The following is a 22203-nucleotide window of genomic DNA, read 5'->3' as shown; positions in this document are numbered from 1 at the left end:
CCTAACCCTAAACCCTACCTAACCCTAAACCCTAAACCCTAAACCCTAAACCCTAAACCCTAAACCCAAACCCTAACCCTAAACCCTAAACCTAAACACCTAAACCCCTAAACCCTAACCCCTAACCCTAACCCCAACCCCAACCCCTAACCCCTAACCCTAACCCTAACCCTAACCCTAACCCCCTAACCCTAACCCCCTAACCCTAACCCTAACCCTAACCCAACCCCAACCCAACCCCAACCCCAACCCCAACCCTAACCCCTAACCCCTAACCCTAACCCTAACCCTAGCCCTAACCCCCTAACCCTAACCCCCTAACCCTAAAACCCTAACCCTAAAACCCTAACCCTAAAACCCTAACCCTAACCCTAACCCCCTAACCCTAACCCTAACCCTAAACCCTAACCCCTGACCCCTGACCCTGACCCTAAACCCTGACCCTAAACCCTTGACCCTAAACCCTTGACCCTAACCCTTGACCCTAACCCTTGACCCTAAACCCTAACCCTAACCCTAACCCCTAACCCTAACCCTAACCCCTCACCCTCAACCCTCACCCTTACCCTTACCCTAAACCCTAAACCCTAAACCCTAACCCCCTAACCCCCTAACCCCCTAACCCCAACCCTAACCCCTAACCCTAACCCCTCTAACCCCTCTAACCCCCCTAACCCTAACCCTAAACCCTAACCCTGAGGGAACACAAGGGAGGGTGTTCGGAAAAGGGTGAGAGGCTGCCGGATCCTTAGGCAAGTGGTGAAGTAACTGGGCTTCTGAACACCTCAAGGGTGCCATAAATAAAATCTACTTGGTTATGGGAGCTGTGGGCTCATAAATGTTGAAAACCTCTGCCTAAAACGATTATTTTTTAAAAGTCAGAGCTTCAGTCACATTATGAACAAAAGGTTCTGGTGACTCACCATTGCGGGTGAATGGCTGAGGCTGTTTGTCCTTAGGTCATCTTGCACTTTCTGTAAGTTCCTTGTGGCTAGTTTTCCCTGCAGGTTTAAGACAGCTATTAGGTTTTAAGGCACCTTAATTTCTGCGGCAGAGGTAGCAGCCTAGTCAGAGCCTCCCGCCTTCACTCAAGCTGTTAAGCAGATTTTAGTCACCTTTTGATCCTAAGTTCACACTTAAATTGTTTTCTTAGTTACCTTGTCACTTAGTCTTCTTTTGTTTTTTAGTTTTTTGTGGTTTTATTTTATTGTTTTATAGTTTTATGGCTCAACTCGACTCAGCGTAACACCGAACGCCCAGTGAAGATTGATTGTAGCCTTGGTGACTAACTTGCAGTTTCATTTTCATCTACTGGTTGTTTTTCATCTACTAGTTAAAAGACCTAGCTTTGGCTTGATAGAACTCTGCTAATTCCATTGGAATGCCTGTTAGAAGGAAAAAACTAAGCAAGAAGAGCCAAAACAGCATTATTGGGACTTATAAATCCTCTAAAGCTGAGAAGCGGTCGAAAGCGAACACCATTACTCCTAACCCGGAAAGAGAGCAAACTGTGGGTAATGATGTTGAGAGATCCCCACCCCTCTTTTCACCAAAGAAACGAGATGACCTGACTCCTCTCCTTTCAAGGAGGGATGGAGATGATCCGACCCAGGGGACAGGAGGAGGAGAGACTCCTCCTACGCCAAACGCTGACCCACCCATGTCTTTGGAACAAGACAGCAAAAGAGCTTATTGTCAGCAGATTCCAGACATGCACCCTTACCAAGAAATTTGCATGATGTCTGCAGAAACTATGGTCTTAGTTCTCCAAAGACTGAATGAAATTCTCACAAAAATAGTTAATATAGAGGAGAAATTGGATATCTGCCCTCCCTTTACAAAGCCCAGGCATAGCTATGTTAGTGATTTGCCAACACAAGTCACGGACGAAATAAGGTCTAACCAAGTTCTCCAAAAGAACCAGATAATGCTTGAGATTCATCGCAATGTGTACAGGTGGACGAATCGCAGGTTAATCACAACATCCTTATCCTAGCTTTTGAACTGCCATTATAAAAAAGTAGACCTGGAAAATTTCCATTTATTGTCGAACACAAGAAATGCCACACGTTTACGTATGACCTTTAGTAAACCGGCATTCCCATCTCGACTTATGGAGATGAAAAACATCTTATGGCGGTCTCACTCATATGAAAGAGGAAGAGGAAGTCGTGAGCACAGAAATACAAGAACTGAAGAGAAGATTATTAAGTATAAAGTCAGAGATTTCAATTCAAAATATAAGGACACTAGAGCCTGGAACACAATATTTAAATATGCCCAACAGCTTTCCATCCCAAAGAAGGACATCAGTCCAACACTCTGATCTCTTCCTAAGTGATAGCAATGAAGAGGAAAAGCCTGGCGACCATGACAGTCCCACGTTAACAACGCCGAAAGAACTTCAGGTCGCTGATAGACTCTTGAAACAAAGCACCCAGGCTGGACCTTTGCTTAATACTCCCCAAACCCACGAAGACAACCATTCTTCCCTATTCCATCTCTGGCAAGATAGGACAGATGGAGTTCCTCAGCAGGAAGATGGCTCTCTGTTGGCGAGTGATCCCCATTTTATAGCACACGCCTCTTTAATACTCCCAAAGGCCCAGTATTAAAGAGACGTGTGCCCATCGGCTCACTGCCTTTATTCATCTCCTCTATTCAAGGGCTTCTTGGTGGCAGGGGGAGGTCCTGGGGGGGAGGGGTGGTGAAAAACCCAATTATAAAAGGGACCATCTTGGTCTGTCCACCAGCCACAGGGTTCTCTCGTGCAGGAGAGGGCCTGTGGAGGGGGGATAGGAAAAGATGGAATATGTTATACAGTGGTTCCGCTCCTTCCTCCTGGGCCGTGTTCAGAAAGTGGTGGGGGGGGATGAGTGTTCAGACCCCTGGGCTCTCACTTGTGGGGTGCCTCAGGGTCTGTCCTCTCCCCCATGCTTTTTAACACCTACATGCAGCCGCTGGGAGAGATCATCAGGAGGTTTGGGCTGAGTGTTCATCAGTATGCGGATGATACCCAGCTCTACCTCTCTTTCAAATCAGAACCAGTGAAGGCAGTGAAAGGTCCTGTGTGAGTGCCTGGAGGCGGTTGGAGGATGGATGGTGGCTAACAGATTGAGGTTGAATCCTGACAAGACAGAAGTACTGTTCGTGGGGGACAGGAGGCGGGCAGGTGTGGAGGATTCCCTGGTTCTGAATGGGGTAACTGTGCCCCTGAAAGACCAGGTGCGCAGCCTGGGAGTCATTTTGGACTCACAGCTGTCCATGGAGGTGCAGGTCAATTCTGTGTCCAGGGCAGCTGTCTATCAGCTCCATCTGGTACGCAGGCTGAGACCCTACCTGCCTGCAGACTGTATAGCAAGAGTGGTGCATGCTCTGGTTATCTCTCGCTTGGACTACTGCAACGCGCTCTATGTGGGGCTACCTTTGAAAGTGACTCGGAAACTACAACTAATCCAGAATGCGGCAGCTAGACTGTTGACTGGGAGCGGCTGCCGAGACCACATAACACCGGTCTTGAAAGATCTACATTGGCTCCCAGTACGTTTCCGAGCACAATTCAAAGTGTTGGTGCTGACCTTTAAAGCCCTAAATGGCCTCGGTCCAATATACCTGAAGGAGCGTCTCCACCTCCATTATTCTGCCCGGACACTGAGGTCCAGCACCGAGGGCCTTCTGGCGGTTCCCTCGTTGCGAGAAGCCAAGTTGCAGGGAACTAGGCAGAGGGCCTTCTCGGTGGTGGCGCCTGCCCTGTGGAACGCCCTCCCAACAGATGTCAAAGAGGAAAACAACTACCAGACTTTTAGAAGACATCTGAAGGCAGCCCTGTTCAGGGAGGCGCTTAATGTTTAATAGATTACTGTGTTTTATTTTTCTGTTGGAAGCTGCCCAGAGTGGCTGGGGAAACCCAGCCAGATGGGCGGGGTATAAATAATAAATTATTATTATTGTTATTATTATTATGTTGAAGAAGAAAAAGAGATAAAGTTTAGGAATAAGGATTAGCTGTAAGAGTGTTTATGTTAAAGAAAATGAGTTGAAATTGGGCCTGTAAGGGGGAGGGATTACAGAGGGAAACCCCCCCCCTCATCAGAAGCAGCCCATCTCCAAGCAGTCATGAGAGCGAGGTGTCTGAAGAGGTGAGTCAGGAAGCGGAGAAGGAGTGCCAGGGCTCTGGCAGGACTAGAGAGCCCCTGCTCCATAGGCAGGAAGAGAGAGAGACGGAAAGAGTGGACAGGAGTAGGGCAGACAGAAGACCAGTACCTCTGACGCCGGAACTGAGAAAGAGAAGGAAAGGGAGGCACTTCTCAGTTCCGAGGCTTTTATGCTGGTCAAAAACGCGGAAGAGTTTACTGCAGGAATCTAACTCGAGCGGGTAGACATGATATGAGCAATCCGTTACACTGTAAATAATGTGCACCAATAAAAACGTCTGAAAGACAAGCATGTGGGCGGTCGTTACTCAAGAGTAGTCACAAGAAACCCTGACAGGGACATATGAAACTGTTGTGAAAATATAATTTGGTCAAAAATGAAAATCAGTTGGGAGGTATCTGGGGAAGTCATCAAAACAATGTCAAGCAAATTATGAATTTGAAAATGGGATATGTGTGTTTTTTGTTTTTTTGTGTGTTTTAATCAATAATGTTTGCTTAGATAGATAGTTGGGTGGACACTCGCCTGCATCTCTCCCTGCCATACTAGAGCCTCTTGGTGGCAGGGAGGGGTTCTGGTGGAAGGGAGGGTGAGGTGGGGACAAACCCAATTATAAAATGGACCACCTTCGACTGCCCACTTTTCATGGGACTCTCTTGTGGCAGGCGGGGGCTCGTGGAGGGGGGGTCAGAAGAAGGGGGACAATATGTTCTGTATGTTTTTTCGTTATTATGTAAAATCAATAAAAAATTATTATAAAAAGAAAGAAAGAAAAATACTCCCAAAGGCCCAGAAAGAGTTAGGAGCCCCTCGGCCATCCCATGAGCAAGAAAGGGATTGACAGCTAGCAGGCCATTGTGGGGCCGCTCTCCTTGCATGGGGTGCTGCGGGATGGGCCATACCTATTGGGGATGTTTCTCCAGCTGATTCCGTACTTCATCCTTATACCCTTCCGACCCAAGAGACCTGGCCCAGGGATGACTTGTTAGTGAGGGGATATCATTCCTTTATAGATGAGGCCAACATGAGGTTTGGGATCACCACTATTGAAGGGCGGGGGAGGTATGGTGGTGGGGGTAGATTTTACAGGCGAAGGGTTTTGAGATGTGGTGATATTCAAATCCCTTCCAATCTATGCCCCATCCCGAGGGACGAGGGTAGGGCGAGCAGGGATTACCCACCTCCGTCACTGGTGTTGTGCAATGCCAGGTCTATAGGCAATAAAACCGCCACTCTGAGAGACTTTTTACTCTCACTGGGGGTTGACCTGGCTTGTGTGACGGAGACCTGGGTGCGTGAAGGTGAAGTAGTTGCCCTGCATGAGATAACGCCCCCGGGTTTCTCCATCCTCCACCAGTCGCGGACTGTGGGTTGGGGGGGAGGGGTAGCGCTGTTAATCTGGGAGGATTGCTCTTTCAGGGCTCTGCCATCACCATCAATCACTGGCATTGAATGTGTTGGCCTAGTGTGGGGCACCAAGGGGGGGTTGGCTGTCTGGCTGGTGTACCAACCACCTAGTGCACCAGCAGCCACCCTGTCGGACCTGCTGGAGGTGGTGGCAGGCTGGGCCTTGGAGTTCCCTAACCTACTGGTTTTGGGGGACTTCAACGTCCATGCGGATGCCACCCCCTCCTCACGGGTCCGGATCTGATGTCTTCCATGGCGACATTAGGGCTCTCCCAGTTTGTTTTGGGTCCCACACATCAAGCAGGCCACACACTAGATTTGATCTTTGGTGCGGGTATAGATGTGATCATGTCCTCAATTGTGGAAGTGCCATGGTCTGATCACTATGCTCTGAAAGCCAGGATTGACTTCTCGCCCCTCCCCCGCTTGGGTGGCGAGCCTATTTGGGCTCGCCCGCATAGGCTGATGGATCCTGACGGATTCCGACAGGTCTTGCGGGACCCTGCTCCCCCTGGCAGCTCACTAGATGAGCTGGTCGAGAACTGGAATAACCGGCTCTTGGCGGCCATCGATGAGATCGCACCTAAGCGCCCACTGCGACCCCGCCGAAACTGGGCCCCCTGGTTTACCAAGGAACTTCAGAAAATGAAGCGGGACCTCAGGCGGCTAGAGCGAGTATGGCGGCGTGCTCGTGACGGAGTCTCAAGAACATCTTATAGGAAACTTATGAAAGCCTATGAGATGGCGGTGAAAGCTGCAAAGAAGTCTTACTTCTCAGCTTCCATTGCATCCGCTAGCTCTCGCCTGGCATAACTTTTTAGAATAATTAGGTCTCTAACAACCCTAGAGGAACAGCCAAATTTAAATACAAATTTGACCCATAGCTGTGAGGCATTTGTGAGCTTTTTTGCGGAGAAAGTCTTGACACTCCGCCGTGACCTCCCTGCCAATTTGGACACAATAACAGAACTAGAGGCCCCTCGACTGTCTTCGAGTTCAGTATTGGACCAATTCGATCAGATACTCCCTGCCGATGTAGACAGATTCCTCCGAGCTGGAAGGCCCACCACTTGCTCCCTGGACCCGTGCCCGTCTTGGCTGATTAGAGCGTGTCCAGATGAGGTACGGGCCCCCCTGGGTGAGATCATCAACTTGTCCCTTGGCACAGGGACTTTCCCAGAGGAGTTGAAGGAAGCAGTGGTGCGTCCGCTCTTAAAGAAAACATCTCTAGATCCTTTAGATCTATCCAATTATCGCCCGGTTTCGAATCTTCCATACCTGGGTAAGATAATTGAGAGAGCGGCTGCCGAACAGCTTGGTAGGTTTCTGGATGAAACATCGGCTCTAGATCCATTTCAGTCCGGCTTTCGCCCTGGTCATGGGACCGAGACAGCTCTGGTCGCCTTAACAGATGATCTCCGTAGACAGCTGGATCGAGGTGGGTCAGGACTGCTGATTTTTTTAGATTTGTCAGCAGCCTTCGATATGGTCGATCACGAACTTTTAGACCACCGCCTTGCCGACGTGGGGATTCAGGGCACAGTCCAACAATGGCTGCGTTCCTTTATCTCAGGTCGGGGACAGAGGGTGGCGTTAGGGAGGGAGTTGTCGTCGCGGCACTCCTTGGTGTGTGGAGTCCCGCAAGGCGCAATCCTTTCCCCGATGCTTTTTAATATCTTTATGCGCCCCCTTGCCCAGATTGTCCGGAGTTTTGGGCTGGGTTGTCATCAATATGCTGGTGACACCCAGATCTATCTGTTGATGGATGGCCGCCCTGTCTCGGCCCCGGACACACGCACCAGGTGCTTGGAAGCTGTGGCTGGATGGCTACGTGGGAGCCGACTGAAGCTAAATCCTTCAAAGACAGAGGTCCTCTGGCTAGGTCGGGGCGACATGGGGTTGGGGGGCCAACTCCCATCTTTTGCAGGGGCTCAATTGGTACCAGCGCCTTCTGTCAAGAGTTTGGGTGTAACCTTCGACGCCTCGGGTTAGGGTTAGCGGGGCTGACCCAGAAACTCCAGCGGGTGCAGAATGCCGCGGCGAGGCTCCTTACGGGGTCCCGGCCACGGGATCACATTCATCCAGTGCTTTACCAGCTGCACTGGCTCCAGGTGGAGTACAAGATGAGCTTTAAGGTGCTGGTTTTGACCTTTAAAGCCCTATGCGGCTTGGGACCCTCGTATCTACGGGACCGCCTCTCCTGGTATGCCCCGCGGAGGACCTTAAGGTCCACAAACAACAATATTCTGGAGATCCTGAGCCATAAGATGGCTAAATTGGCCTCAACTAGGGCCAGGGCCTTTTCAGTATTGGCCCCAACTTGGTGGAACGCTCTTTCACAGGAGACCAGGGCCCTGCGGGATTTGTCATCTTTCCGCAGGGCCTGTAAGACAGACCTGTTCCGCCTGGCCTTTGGGTTGGACTTAGTCTGACCCCTGTGTTTTCCTCCCTCATGGCTTGGATTTTTGGACTACTTAAAATGACGCTGCATTTTAAATTTTAATACTGTCTTTTAATCTGTATTTTAATTAATTGCTTTTTATGTTTTATTGTAATTTTATTGGTGTGAGCTGCCCTGAGCCCGGTTTTGACTGGGGAGGGCGGGGTATAAATAATTTATTATTATTATTATTATTATTATTATTATTATTATTATTATTATTATTTCTATTATTTCCATTATTTCCAAGGATTCTTGCTGCTGCTATTGCATACATGAAGAGTCTTTTATCTTTTTTCATATCTCTTCACCTACTATACCCAGTAAAAAGGCTTCTGGTTTTTTAACAACAGTGTTTTTAAACATTTTCTTTAATTCGTTATATATCATTTCCCAAAAAGCCTTTACCTCTTTACATGTCCACCACATATGGTAAAAGATACCTTCCTTTTCTTTGCATTTCCAACACTTGTTAGATCTTGTCTTATACATTTTATCAAGTTTTGATAATGTTAAATACCATCTATACATCATTTTCATTACATTTTCTTTAAGTGCACTGCATGCAGTAAATACCTTCATTCCACAGCCTTCCCCAAGATTCTAACTTATTATATCCAAAATCAGATAAAAGCTCAATTTGCAGGTCATTGACCTGTTCTACCTCCATGGTCCGTTTTGGAAAGGATTTCCCATTTTTCTTTCTTTGTTCTTCCTGGTTCCTCTGTCACTCCCACTCTGCTGCTCCACCTGCTGTTTTCCCCCCACTTTCTCCGGGCTCCAAGAATCTCTCCTTTTCCTCCCCACATAATCCCTTTTCTTGGCTTTTTCAGGCCTCCCAGCAGGGGCAGGGGGAGGCACAGTTCCTCCCTCCTTGACCTCTGCCTGTTCAGACAGGGAGGAAAGGGGAGCTTTAGCCCAGAAGGGGAGGAAGGGGAAGGTTGTAAACACTGTCCATCTCCCTGAGCAGCCCAACAGGCTGAAGATTGGACTGGATTGGAATGGATTGATTGTATTTCTATACTGCTTTTCATTCAAAGAAATCCCAAAGTGGCTTACAAACAATAGAACATAACATCACAAATGCAGCATAAGTCATATGAAATAATTAACAAGTCATCAATAATTAATATTGATTATTGAATTATTTTCAATCCTATATAATAATGTCCATGTTGTCCCTGCGTCCAGATGTCCCGTGTGTCCCTGGGGTACTGCGCATGTCCCCCAGAGACACAGGGATTGGACGGAGGGACAACCAGGGACACAGGGATTGGACCCGTGCTCTCGGGACACAGGGAACAGCCAACTGCCGCTCCGCCAACCGCCGCTCCGAAGCCCAGTCTCATGCTGGAGGTGCACGGTGAGGCGGCGGGGGAGAGAAGCGCTCCCCCCCCCGGCAGCCTTGCCGCACACCTCCGGCATGGGACGGCGCTTCCTCGGGGAACCCGAGGAAGCCGAAGCGGCAGCGGGCGCGGAGGGAGGCCCGCTTTGGCTTGGCAGCGGCGGGAAGAAGGGGAGGAATTCCTCCCCTTTTCCCCGCCGCCGCCAAGCCAGTCCCGGAGCCGAATTGCGGCGCGGCGGGGTTTTTCGCCGTTTGCCTCCCCCTCGAGGGAAGGCAAACGGCGAAAAGCCCCCGCTGCGGACTGGCTTGGCGGTGGCGGGAACATCCCGCCACCGCCAAGCCAGTCCCGGAGCCGAATTGCGGCGCGGCGGGGTTTTTCGCTGTTTGCCTCCCCCAGGGGAAGGCAAACGGCGAAAAACCCCCACTGCGGACTGGCTTGGCGGTGGCGGGAACATCCCGCCACCGCCAAGCCAGTCCCGGAGCCGAATTGCGGCGCGGCGGGGTTTTTCGCTGTTTGCCTCCCCCAGGGGAAGGCAAACGGCGAAAAACCCCCACTGCGGACTGGCTTGGCGGTGGCGGGAAGACCCGCCACCGCCAAGCCAGTCCCGGAGCCGAATTGCGGCGCGGCGAGGTTTTTCGCCGTTTGCCTCCCCCAGGGGAAGGCAAACGGCGAAAAGCCCCCGCTGCGGACTGGCTTGGCGGTGGCGGGAACATCCCGCCACCGCCAAGCCAGTCCCGGAGCCGAATTGCGGCGCGGCGGGGTTTTTCGCTGTTTGCCTCCCCCAGGGGAAGGCAAACGGCGAAAAACCCCCACTGCGGACTGGCTTGGCGGTGGCGGGAAGACCCGCCACCGCCAAGCCAGTCCCGGAGCCGAATTGCGGCGCGGCGGGGTTTTTCGCTGTTTGCCTCCCCCAGGGGAAGGCAAACGGCGAAAAACCCCCACTGCGGACTGGCTTGGCGGTGGCGGGAACATCCCGCCACCGCCAAGCCAGTCCCGGAGCCGAATTGCGGCGCGGCGAGGTTTTTCGCCGTTTGCCTCCCCCAGGGGAAGGCAAACGGCGAAAAGCCCCCGCTGCGGACTGGCTTGGCGGTGGCGGGAAGACCCGCCACCGCCAAGCCAGTCCCGGAGCCGAATTGCGGCGCGGCGGGGTTTTTCGCCGTTTGCCTCCCCCTCAGGGGAAGGCAAACGGCGAAAAGCCCCCGCTGCGAACTGGCTTGGTGGTGGCGGGAAGACCCGCCACCGCCAAGCCAGTCCCGGCAGGCCGCTTCCTCTAGCGCCCGTTTTTAAACGGGCTAAAATCCACTAGTATGAAATAATTAACAAGTCATCAATAATTAACAAGTCATCAAGCCTTGCCTACCCTAATCCACCCTTGTTTTAGTCAGCATGGGTTTCTGAAAAATAGGTCATGTCAGACTAATCTGATCTCATTTTTTGACAGAGTCACAAGCCTGGTAGATGAAGGGAACGCTGTGGATGTAGCCTATCTTGATTTCAGCAAGGCCTTTGACAAGGTGCCCCATGATATTCTTGTAAAGAAGCTGGTAAAATGTGGGCTAGACAATGCTACCATTCAGTGGATTTGTAACTGGCTGACTGACCGAACCCAAAGGGTGCTCATCAATGGCTCCTCTTCATCCTGGAGAGTAGTGACTAGTGGGGTGCCACAGGGTTCTGTATTGGGCCCAGTCTTATTCAACATCTTTATAAATGACTTGGATGATGGGCTTGAGTGCATCCTGATCAAGTTTGAAGATGACACCAAATTGGGAGGGGTGGCTAATACCCCAGAGGACAGGATCACACTTCAAAATGACCTTAACAGATTAGACAACTGGGCCAAAGCAAACAAGATGAATTTTAACAGGGAGAAATGTAAAGTACTACACTTGGGCAAAAAATATATATGAAAGGCACGAATACAGGATGGGTGACACCTGGCTTGAGAGCAGTACATGTGAAAAGGATCTAGGAGTCTTGGTAGACCACAAACTTGACATGAGTCAGCAGTGTGATGCAGCAGCTAAAAAAGCCAATGCAATTCTGGGCTGCATCAATAGGAGTATAGCATCTAGATCAAGGGAAGTAATAGTACCACTGTATTCTGCTCTGGTCAGACCTCACCTGGAGTACTGTGTCCAGTTCTGGGCACCACCGTTCAAGAAGGATACTAACAAGCTGGAACGTGTCCAGAGGAGGGCAACCGAAATGGTCAAAGGCCTGGAAACGATGCATTATGAGGAACGGCTTAGGAAGCTGGGCATGTTTAGCCTGGAGAAGAGAAGGTTAAGGGGTGATATTATAGCCATGTTCAAATATATTAAAAGATGTCATATAGAGGAAGGAGAAAGGTTATTTTCTGCTGCTCCAGAGAAGCGGACACAGAGCAATGGATTCAAATTACAAGAAAGAAGATTTCACCTAAACATTAGGAAGAACTTCCTGACAGTAAGAGCTGTTCGACAGTGGAATTTGCTGCCAAGGAGTGTGGTGGAGTCTCCTTCTTTGGATGTCTTTAAGCAGAGGCTTGACATCTATCTGTCAGGAATGCTTTGATGGTGTTTCCTGCTTGGCAGGGGGTTGGACTGGATGGCCCTTGTGGTCTCTTCCAACTCTATGATCCTATGATTCTAGTATCTATGCCAATTGACGGGCTCAAAGGAGGGCCTATACGAGTGGTTTTATGCAGGGATACCAAGGAAAGATGTTTAAAGTGCCAGAATGGCCAGTTCTAGTGCTTTATTACAGAAAGCTGTAAATTTGTGACATACCTGCACAGCCCCACTGCCGTTACAGACACGAGCAAGCCACCAGAGCAGTGAGAGGTCATCATGACTTTTCCACACGGTGCTAATATATTAAGTAATATTTTTGCAGAGGCGAGAACCTCCCTTTACTCCACCTGGCCAATGAGGGCATAGGTAGCAAATACTCAAGTCTTATGGATAGCTCCCTTTTCTGGGCCAAGAGCCCAGCACCCCAGCCCACAGATAAGCATAGCATCAAAGCAAGCCAATTTGCATATACAGTGGTACCTCTACTTATGAATAACTCTACTTACGAATGTTTCTACTTACGAATGGAGCTCCATTCGCCATCTTGGATGCGGTTTAGATAGCATTTTTTCTACTTACGAATTTTTAGATAGGGTTGCTTCTATTTATGATTTTTTTTTTCTCCCAATACATTCCTATGGGATTCGACTTACAAAATTTTTTGACTTACGAATGTGCATTCGGAACGCATTAAATTTGTAAGTAGAGGTACCACTGTACATAGGTGAATTCATTACTTAAACAACAACCAAAACAACTACCACTATGGCATTTGCGGGCCTTCCAGAACTATCTCACCTTTGGTTCAACACTGGTTCCCATCCAATTCTACAATTCTGTGATTCTATGATTCTCCTCACTGTGAGTTCTTTGATGGGAAGTGAGATGGGAGTTCCGACTGAAGCTCTTTCCACATTCCGAGCACTGATATGGTTTCTCTCCTGTATGAACTCTTTGATGGGCCGTAAGATTGGCCCTCTTACTGAAGCTCTTTCCACATTCTGAGCACTGATATGGTTTCTCCCCTGTATGAATTCTTTGATGGGCCGTAAGATTGGCCCTCTGGTTGAAGCTCTTTCCACATTCCAAGCACAGATAGGGTTTCTCCCCTGTATGAATTATTTGATGGGAATTGAGACTTTCCTTCTGGGTGAAGCTCCTTCCACATTCAAAGCACTGATATGGTTTCTCCCCTGTATGAATTCTTTGATGGGAAGTGAGATTTTCCTTTCGTCTAAAAATCTTTCCACACTCTTCACACTGAAATGGTTTCTCCCCACAGTGAATACTTTGATGTTGATGAAAGGTTTTGCTTGTATTAAAGCTCTTTCCACATTCCAAGCACTGATACGGTTTATTCCCTGTATGAATTATTTGATGGGAAATGAAACTTTCCTTCCAGGTGAAGCTCTTTCCACATTCTAAGCACTGATATGGTTCCTCCCCACTGTGAATTCTCCGATGGGAAGTGAGGTGAGTGTTCTGACTGAATCTCTTTCCACATTCCAGGCACGTGTAGGGTTTCTCCCCACGGTGAATATTTTGATGTCTGTGGAAGCTTGTGCTTGTATTGAAGCTCTTCCCACATTCCAAGCACTGATATGGTTTCTCCCCAGTATGAATTCTTTGATGGGAAGCGAGATTTTCTTTCTGACTGAAGCTCTTTCCACATTCCAAGCACTGATATGGTTTCTCCCCAGTATGAATTCTCTGATGGGAAGTGAGGTGGGAGTTCCGACTGAAGCTTTTTCCACATTCCAAGCACTGGAAAGGTTTCTTCCCAATAGGATTTCCATGATTGGAAATGGAATGAGAGCTCTGACTAAAACTCTCTCCACCCTCTGAATATTTTGATTGTCTCTCCACTGTGTCTCCCTTGTTCTTAATTTCCAAATCATCACCACCTGCAAGAAACAGCAAAAGAGATTAAAGCCTCAGGAAGAAATGGAGCCTCAGAGTATTGAACAATGCTAATTAATGCTTGTGATAGAGGAAGACCCAGAGGGAGTTCACATCGGAGGTCTTACCGTGTTTCTCATATTATAAGACATGTCTTATATTTATTTTTTCCTAAAAAAAACACACTATGGCTTATTTTCAAGGGATGTCTTATTTTTTTCCTCCTCCTCCTGCCGCGGCCGGCATTGCTGCTGCGCCTATCACTATGTCTTATTTTCGGGGTATGGCTTATATTCCTTGAATGCTTAAAAATCCTGCTATGGCTTATTTTATGGGTATGTCTTAAAATATGAGAAACAGGGTACTACAACAACAGGCCATTGTTGATGGGCATTAACGGACGTATTTATGAGAATCTGAGATTTGAAAAACCTAGCTCTTTCCTGGGATGGGTTTTATTTGGCCCATTCATGGAATCTGCTCCATCTCCAAAGGCAGCTGTCTCATTGTTCAACCAAAAATGGACAGAAGCTACTCCACAGTCCACATTTATCACTTCAGACCAGGGTGATCATGATTTTAAAAGGCCTAACTGGAGGAAGAATATTCACAGACCAAACAGTAGACAGCCCTTCATTCAAGGCTGTGGAAGGGTTGCAATCCCAGATGCTGTAGGTGGTGCTGTTGAGCTCCTTTAAGATATTGGAGGTTCATCACTTGGGGATATGTATTGAATTTCAAAACACATGCGATCCAACAGAGAGCCTTACCAAGCGAGTCCATGATCCCACAAACAGCTACTTCTTCAAAGCACAAGGGACCCTAAAAAACAAAGAAAAATGTCATTCTCTTAGCATAAACATTATCTCCAATACATTTCCTGTTGTTTGCTATGTTGTTTTAATGGGATTCTTTTGCTGCACGTTTTAATTGTGCATGCTTTTTTTAACATCCTTGTGAAAATGGCTGAAACTCCACATGGTGTTATTCTAGTCATTCTGTCTGAGCAAGCCATGGGATGTTCTGGGGACTGAGGTACCCTCCCAATGCCCTAAAGCCAATGTCAAGGGGCGCATGGGGGCACAGGGAGGTAGAGGCTATTGGGGGAAGCCCCGTTGTGCAACTGATTGAGCTGCTTAAGTGAATCCTGACCACTGATTTTTTTATGGTTTGTCAACTGCTTAGAAGAAAGATTCATACCAGCCCGGGGGAACCCTGGCTGCCCCACCGCTCAGCCTATTTCACCTCATTGCTCCTTCACCCTACTTGATCTGGTTCCACAGCCACTTCTTAATAATAATAATAATAATAATAATAATTTATTATTTATACCCCGCCCATCTGGCTGGGTTTCCCCAGCCACTCTGGGCGGCTTCCAACAGAAATATTGGAATACACTAATTTCTTAAACATTAAAAGCTTCCCTAAATAGGGCTGCCTTCAGATGTCCTCTAAAAGTCTGGTAGTTGTTTTTCTCAAAGAGAACAACAATTACCAGACCTTTAGAAGGCATCTCAATGTAGCCCTGTTTAGGGAAGATTTTAATGTTTGATGGATTTCTGTATTTTACTATTTTGTTGGAAGCTGTGCAGAGTGGCTGGGGGAACCCGGCCAGATGGGCGGGGTATAAATAATATATTATTATTATTATTATTATTATTATTACTAGCTGACCCGGCCACACATTGCTGTGGGTCATCCCTGTTCTTATTTTTTGAAATAAGAACATGAGAAGCAGAAGTTATTATTGTTTGATTTTATTTTCGGGGTTGTCATTTATTTTGGTGGGTATTGTATGATTTGGGCGTTGTTGTGTGTTTTGGTTTTGTGTGTGTGTGTGTGTGTTTTGTTATTTGGATCAGACAACTGGGCCAAAGCAAACAAGATGAATTTTCACAGGGAGAAATGTAAAGTACTACACTTGGGCAAAAAATTGAAAGGCACAAATACAGGATGGGTGACACCTGGCAGTACATGCCTAATTCGGCACTTGCTTTATGATCACTAGATTTGACCCCAAACTCCAACCTTAAATCTAAAAAATTAATTTCCTTCCTGTTCACAGCAGCTAAACTAGTAATTTCCCAACGAAACCTCTAATATACCAATAGAGGCTTGGGTTAATAATATCTGGAGTGTTGCTCTATCAGAACGCCCCACATACCATTGGCATCAAGGGCATCTCACCCCCCTCCCCAAAAAAGACACATATATAGCCTCAAGAAGGGAGTCTGTTGGAATTTGCAGTTTTCCCTCCCTTTTCAGGTTTTGGTTTGGGTTGGGTTGGTGACCATCACTGCTTCCTGCAGGAGGTAGTTGCATAGTTTAACTCTGCACCACTTGAAGAAGCCCTTTCTTTTTTTTCTGCTCTACATCTTCCAACAGTCTTTCCATGTTTATTGCATAGGTCAAGTTTTCCGTTCTATTTCTTGCATGGAACAATCTCTTCCTTGGCGTTTTTAAGCAGAGGTTGGATGGTCATTTGCCATGGATGCTTTAGTTGAGGTTCCGACATTGCAGGCGGTCTAGATGACTCACGGAATCCCTTCCAACTCTACAAGTCTGTGGTTCTACCATTTTATGCCCAAATGTTTCTGTCCGGCTACAATCTCAATTTCGTTGATTTGCATGCTGTCTTTTCCCTGACCCAAAGACCCCGCACTAAAGGGGAAAGCAGCGCATTGATCCAAAGGCAGACTTAGAGTTGCAAAGCTCCAGTCAACTCCCTCCCTGCCTGCCTTTGCAGAGAAGCGGGCAGGAACATTGCAGGGGCCCCTTCATGGCACAGCGCCCAGTCCCCTTCATGAGCTGAACTGACCCCCCTGCATCCTCCCTAGCGACCCTGCCCCCCCCCGGCACCCTATAGGGGAAGACAGATGAGCCTCACCAGATCCCAAATGGCGCCGCCGAGGCAGCATTTGCAGAGCACAGAGACAAAAGCTACGCCACCTTGCAGGAAGAGCCTGGGAGGGAGGGAGGGGCTTTTGCTCTGGAGGACCAGCCCCTTTCTTTCCTGTCCTCTCTAGGAACCCAGCTCATTTTAACCCGTGGCCAGCCGGGGGGGGCAGCAGCAGCAGTATACCAGGAGGAACCACGTGCATTGCACACACTCCAGAGGTGTCTGATCTGGGGGGACCCTCTTGGTTGGCCTTCTGAAACAGGAGGAACAGCTTGCAGTGAAAAACGCTCTGCAGGAAGCAGGAAACCTCATCCAAAATCTTAGAATGAGAGAGTTGAAAGGGACGCTGAGTGTCATCTAGTCCTGCCCCCTGAAAGTGTGGTGGTGGCCCCAAAGGACCACAATAAATCTTATTCTTCTTTGGCAATCACTTGTAGGCAAGTAAGATTGTCATCCATAAACACGGTCTTAACAATGAGTCTGTAAGTGACTGTGGAGGCCAATTCTGGATTTGAAGAGGTGTGCATGGACACAAAAGCTTATACCAGGGGTCAGCAAACTTTTTCAGCAGGGGGCCGGTCCACCGTCCCTCAGACCTTGGGGGCTGGACTATATTTTGGGGGGGGGAAAATATGAACGAATTCCTATGCCCCACAAATAACCCAGAGATGCATTTTAAATAAAAGGACACATTCTACTCATGTAAAAACATGCTGATTCCCGGACTGTCCACAGGCCGGATTGAGAAGGCGATTGGGCCGCATCCGGCCCCCGGGCCTTAGTTTGGGGACCCCTGGCTTAATACCAAGAACAAACTTAGTTGGTCTCTAAGGTGCTACTGGATAATTTTTTTAAAAAAATTATATATATTTCCTTCCACTGGTACATCAAGCTCAGTATTTATAAAGTAATAGATAACAGTCTTAATGTGTATTTGAAGGGGGTTATGTAACAGGTTGAGGTGTTTAATTAGTGTTTATGTGGAAAGACTGTGTGTCATACCTTGAGAAGGTAATCTAATATCCATGTGTATTGGAATGTGTGGACCTACTTCTGAGCGTCAACAATTAGTATGTGAATAGTTACTTAATCTCGGTAAATGCCCTAAGTGTGTAACAGGCTTTAATCCTAGCCGATCAACAACCCCTGGAGGATTAACCATTAGTACTACAAAGCATCAAAAGAACTGACCATTAGAATGCAAACAAAGGAGGTTTAGTTTTTAGAAATGGCAGATGGTACCAGGAACTCAAAATGAGTTTATTGAGTTGATAGTACTGGAAAAATTAAAGTAGCAAAATAGTTTTCTAGCCTCTTTGACTGCACCCCAGGAAGTGCTCAAATGAAGCGGATGAGTCAAGTTATAAGGTTTGTAGACCTCTCAGATGGGCTTTGTCAAATTGAGGAAAGTTCATTGATTTTATTAACACAAATGAAAAAACAGGAAAAGGACTTTCAAATTATATTTTATTAAAATAGCTGGTTGCTGGACTGAAAATCAATTACTGCCATGGCGAAACATATGATAATGGAAACTACATGGCTGGAAAATATAGCAGTGTGCAAGCAAGATGGTCTGAGGTTAATGATTTGGCAAGATACACACTGTGCTGCCCACAGTTTTAACTACAACACTGCAAGTGTTTCACTGATGATCACAACCTTTTTTTGGCACTGTACAACAACTCTTCAATTTTTTCAGTGGCTCAACAGTAAGTTTTAATGGACAAGCTTTCAGTTCCTTTAAATGTCACAGTAATATCATAGAATCATAGAGCTGGAAGAGACCACAAAGGCTATCCAGTCCAACCCCCTGCCAAGCAGGAAACACCATCAAAGCATTCCTAACATATGGCTGTTAAGCCTCTGCTTAAAGACCTCCAAAGAAGGAGACTCCACCACACTCCTTGGCAGCAAATTCCACTGTCGAACAGCTCTTACAGTCAGGAAGTTTTTCCTAATGTTTAGGTGGAGTCTTCTTTCTTGTAGTTTGAATCCATTGCTCTGTGTCCACTTCTCTGCATCAACAGTGTGATGCAGCAGCTAAAAAAGCCAATGCAATTCTGGGCTGCATCAATAGGAGTATAGCATCTAGATCAAGGGAAGTAATAGTACCACTGTATTCTGCTCTGGTCAGACCTCACCTGGAGTACTGTGTCCAGTTCTGGGCACCATAGTTCGAGAAGGATACTGACAAGCTGGAACATGTCCAGAAGAGGGCAACCAAAATGGTCAAAGGCCTGGAAACGATGCCTTATAAGGAACGGCTTAGGAAGCTGGGCATGTTTAGCCTGGAGAAGAGAAGGTTAAGGGGTGATATGATAGCCACGTTCAAATATATAAAAGGATGTCATATAGAGGAGGGAGAAAGGTTGTTTTCTGCTGCTCCAGAGAAGCGGACACGGAGCAATGGATTCAAGTTTAATTGCTTGGCTAGCCAGCAAGCTGGCTCAGAGGAATCAGTTCCAAAGTCTGAGCCCTGAGAAAAGGAAGGGGCTCCTTCATATATACATTTCTGTTATCTCTTAAGGCACTAGGTAAAGGTAAAGGGACCCCTGACCATTAGGTCCAGTCGAGGACAACTCTGGGGTTGCAGCACTCATCTCGCTTTATTGGCCGAGGGAGCCGGGGTACAGCTTCCAGGTCATGTGGCCAGCATGACTAAGCCGCTTCTGGCAAACCAGAGCAGCACACAGAAACGCCGTTTATCTTCCCATCGGAGTGGTACCTATTTACTTGCACTTTGACATGCTTTTGAACGGCTAAGTGGGCAGGAGCAGGGACCAAGCAACGGGAGCTCACCCCGTCACAGGGATAGAAACCGCCGACCTTCTGAACGGCAAGCCCTAGGCTCAGTGGTTTAGATCATAGAGCCAGTGTGGTGTAGTGGTTAAGAGCGGTAGATTCATAATCTGGGGAACCGGGTTCGCGTCTCCGCTCCTCCACATGCAGCTGCTGGGTGACCTTGGGCTAGTCGCACTTCTTTGAAGTCTCTCAGCCCCAACCACCTCACAGGGTGTCTGTTGTGGGGGAGGAGGGGAAAGGAGATTGTTAGCCGCTTTGAGACTCCTTCAGGTAGTGATAAAGCGGGATATCAAATCCAAACTCTTCTTCTTCACCCGCGTCCCTCTTAAGGCCCTACATATGCATAAATTTAAGGTACTACATATGCATAAACTGCGGCAAAATCCCTCCTATCCTAGGCTACATCACCCTGTAGCAAGGGCGTAGCCAGGATCAAAACTAGGGGGGGGCAAGCCATGATCATTCAGGGGCGGGGCCACAAAGTGGGAACGTGGGCGGGGCTACAGGGCCAGCTGGCCTGACAACATCGTGGTGGCGGCAGCGGCGGCAGCGGCCACCTTGTGCTTCTGGGGCTGGCAACGGCGGCGGCTACCCTGCTTGGCTGGAGAGGACGGGAGGGTCGGGCAGGCAAGAGGGGGTGACAGGGTGGGCGAGGGCAAGGCAAGGCACGGCCGCAGTCACGACGGCTCCGAGGCGTTGCTGCATATCAGCATAATATTTCAACCATGTTGTGGGTTCAAGCCCCACCTTAGGAAAAAAATTCCTGCATTGCAGGGGGTTGGACTAGATGACCCTTGTGGTCCCTTCCGACTACAATTCTATGATTCTATTGATATATTGCCATAGCATATGCATCATTCTGCTTTCTTGAATTGTCCTACTCCTAGGCATAGCAGCCAACGCCTAGAGGCCTAGGTGCCTCCCCCCCCCAAATACTAGTAAATACCGTATTTGAAAGAGTCACCCCCCCATTTTGATGGGCTTTCTATGTGGGGCTTATCTGCCCCCCCCCCCAGTATTTTATTAAGGATGGAAGAGGGAGGGAAGGAAGGAATAATAGAGAGAGGGATACCTCATATTTGTGGGTGCCTCTGGGTGATGCTGTGAAGCTGGAACTCTGCAGCAAGAGGATGGGAGGGTCGGGCAGGGGAGAGGGGGTGGCAGGGCAGGCGAGGGCGAGGCAAGACAGGGCCGCAGTCTCGATGGCTCCGAGGCGTTGCTGCATATCAGCATAATATTTCAACCATGTTGTGGGTTCAAGCCCCACATTGGGGAAAAATTCCTGCATTGCAGGGGGTTGGACTAGATGACCCTTGTGGTCCCTTCCGACTACAATTCCATGATTCTATTAATATATTACCATAGCATATGCATGATTCTGCTTTCTTGAATTGTCCTAGGCATAGCAGCCAACTCCTAGAGGCCTAGGTGCCTCCCCCCCCCCCAAAAAATAAATTACTGGTAAATACTGTATTTTAAAGAGTCCTCCCCCCCCATGTTGATGGGCTTTCTATGTGGGGCTTATCTGCCCCCCCCCCCAGTATTTTATTGAGGATGGAAGAGGGAGGAAAGGAAGGAAGAAATAGAGAGAGGGATAACTCACATTTGTGGGTGCCTCTGGGTGACGCTGTGATGTACAGGAGCCTTGTAAGCAGCTTTCTCTCTGCTTGATTTACAGCAGGCACGTCCAACAGGTAGATTGTGATCTACCAGTAGATCACTGGATGTCTGTGGTAGATCACTGCTAGATCACTGGCACCCCTAAAAAAAGCTCACCCAAATTTTTCCTCCTCCCTAAAAAAAGCTGAACTATGACCTGAAGCCCTAAACAAAAATGGGCCTCCCTCCCTCCTAAAAGAAGCTCAACAAGTTTGACCTAAACCCCCCAAAACAGGGCTTCCCTTCCTTAAAAAAACTCAACAGCTTTGACCTGAACCCCCCAAAAGGGGGTAGATCACTCCCAGTTTTTAACTCTGTGAGTAGATCAGAGTCTCTTGGGAGGTGGCCATCCCTGATTTACAGTATACAGATGCAGGAGGAGGGGCAGACCAATGCTTTTTATAAACATCACTGTGTCTATCAAAGCTACAGCCCCCCCCTTCTTATTCACTTCCTTTTAGCCTTGCAGGGCCACCTTAGTCAAATTGAATCCTCTGCACCCTCATTAAATCGCCAATAGAACTGTTAATGCGATCCCTGAATGCCCATTAACAACTCCCACTGAATAACAATAGGGTGAATAGGGTGGACCTTGCCTGAAGGGATATTCTGCTCCATTGTCTTAACTGCTTAAGTACTGGTAGCCACTTTGCTTTATTTATTTGATGTGTTTTTGTTACAGCTGTGTTCCCGCCCCCAGCAAGCGGAGAGCTGCTCTTGCTAAAGCAAAGCCCTTTCCACTTCAGTTTTTGGAGGGGCAAAGTATTGGTTATGGTCTGTAAAATACAATATTTTTTTGCTTCTAGGGGGGGGCAGCTGCCCCCTCCTGCCCCCCCTGTCTACACCCAAGCCCTGTAGGCATACCATTTATGGTCTTTCCTTAATTGCATATACATTAGCAAGCACACAAAGAACTCTCTAAGCAGCACCTCGCTGCACGTGATCCCTTTGCAATGACAAACTTAGTTGGTCTCTAAGGTGCCACTGGAAGGAATTTCTTTATTTTGTTTCGACTGCAGCAGACCAACACGACTATCT

At 48.0% G+C, this 22203-nt stretch overlaps 1 protein-coding gene across 1 annotated transcript; it reads right to left on the bottom strand.

Annotated features, from left to right (window-relative positions):
* Positions 1–11017: 11017 nt before the first annotated feature.
* On the bottom strand, positions 11018–16769 carry LOC132592070 (zinc finger protein 239-like). Its single transcript, XM_060274155.1, has 4 exons — positions 16690–16769; positions 14573–14624; positions 12702–13807; positions 11018–11619 (listed from the first exon to the last, which is right to left on the bottom strand). The coding sequence occupies exons 2-3, from the start codon at positions 14583–14585 to the stop codon at positions 12732–12734; spliced, it is 1089 nt and encodes a 362-aa protein (XP_060130138.1). The 5' UTR covers positions 14586–14624; positions 16690–16769; the 3' UTR covers positions 11018–11619; positions 12702–12731.
* Between the last annotated feature and the right edge of the window lie 5434 nt (positions 16770–22203).

The sequence above is a fragment of the Zootoca vivipara genome, chromosome 4 (genome assembly GCF_963506605.1).
Source record: "Zootoca vivipara chromosome 4, rZooViv1.1, whole genome shotgun sequence".
In the NCBI taxonomy this organism is placed as follows: domain Eukaryota; kingdom Metazoa; phylum Chordata; class Lepidosauria; order Squamata; family Lacertidae; genus Zootoca; species Zootoca vivipara.
This window is presented reverse-complemented; position numbering and strand designations above follow the sequence as displayed.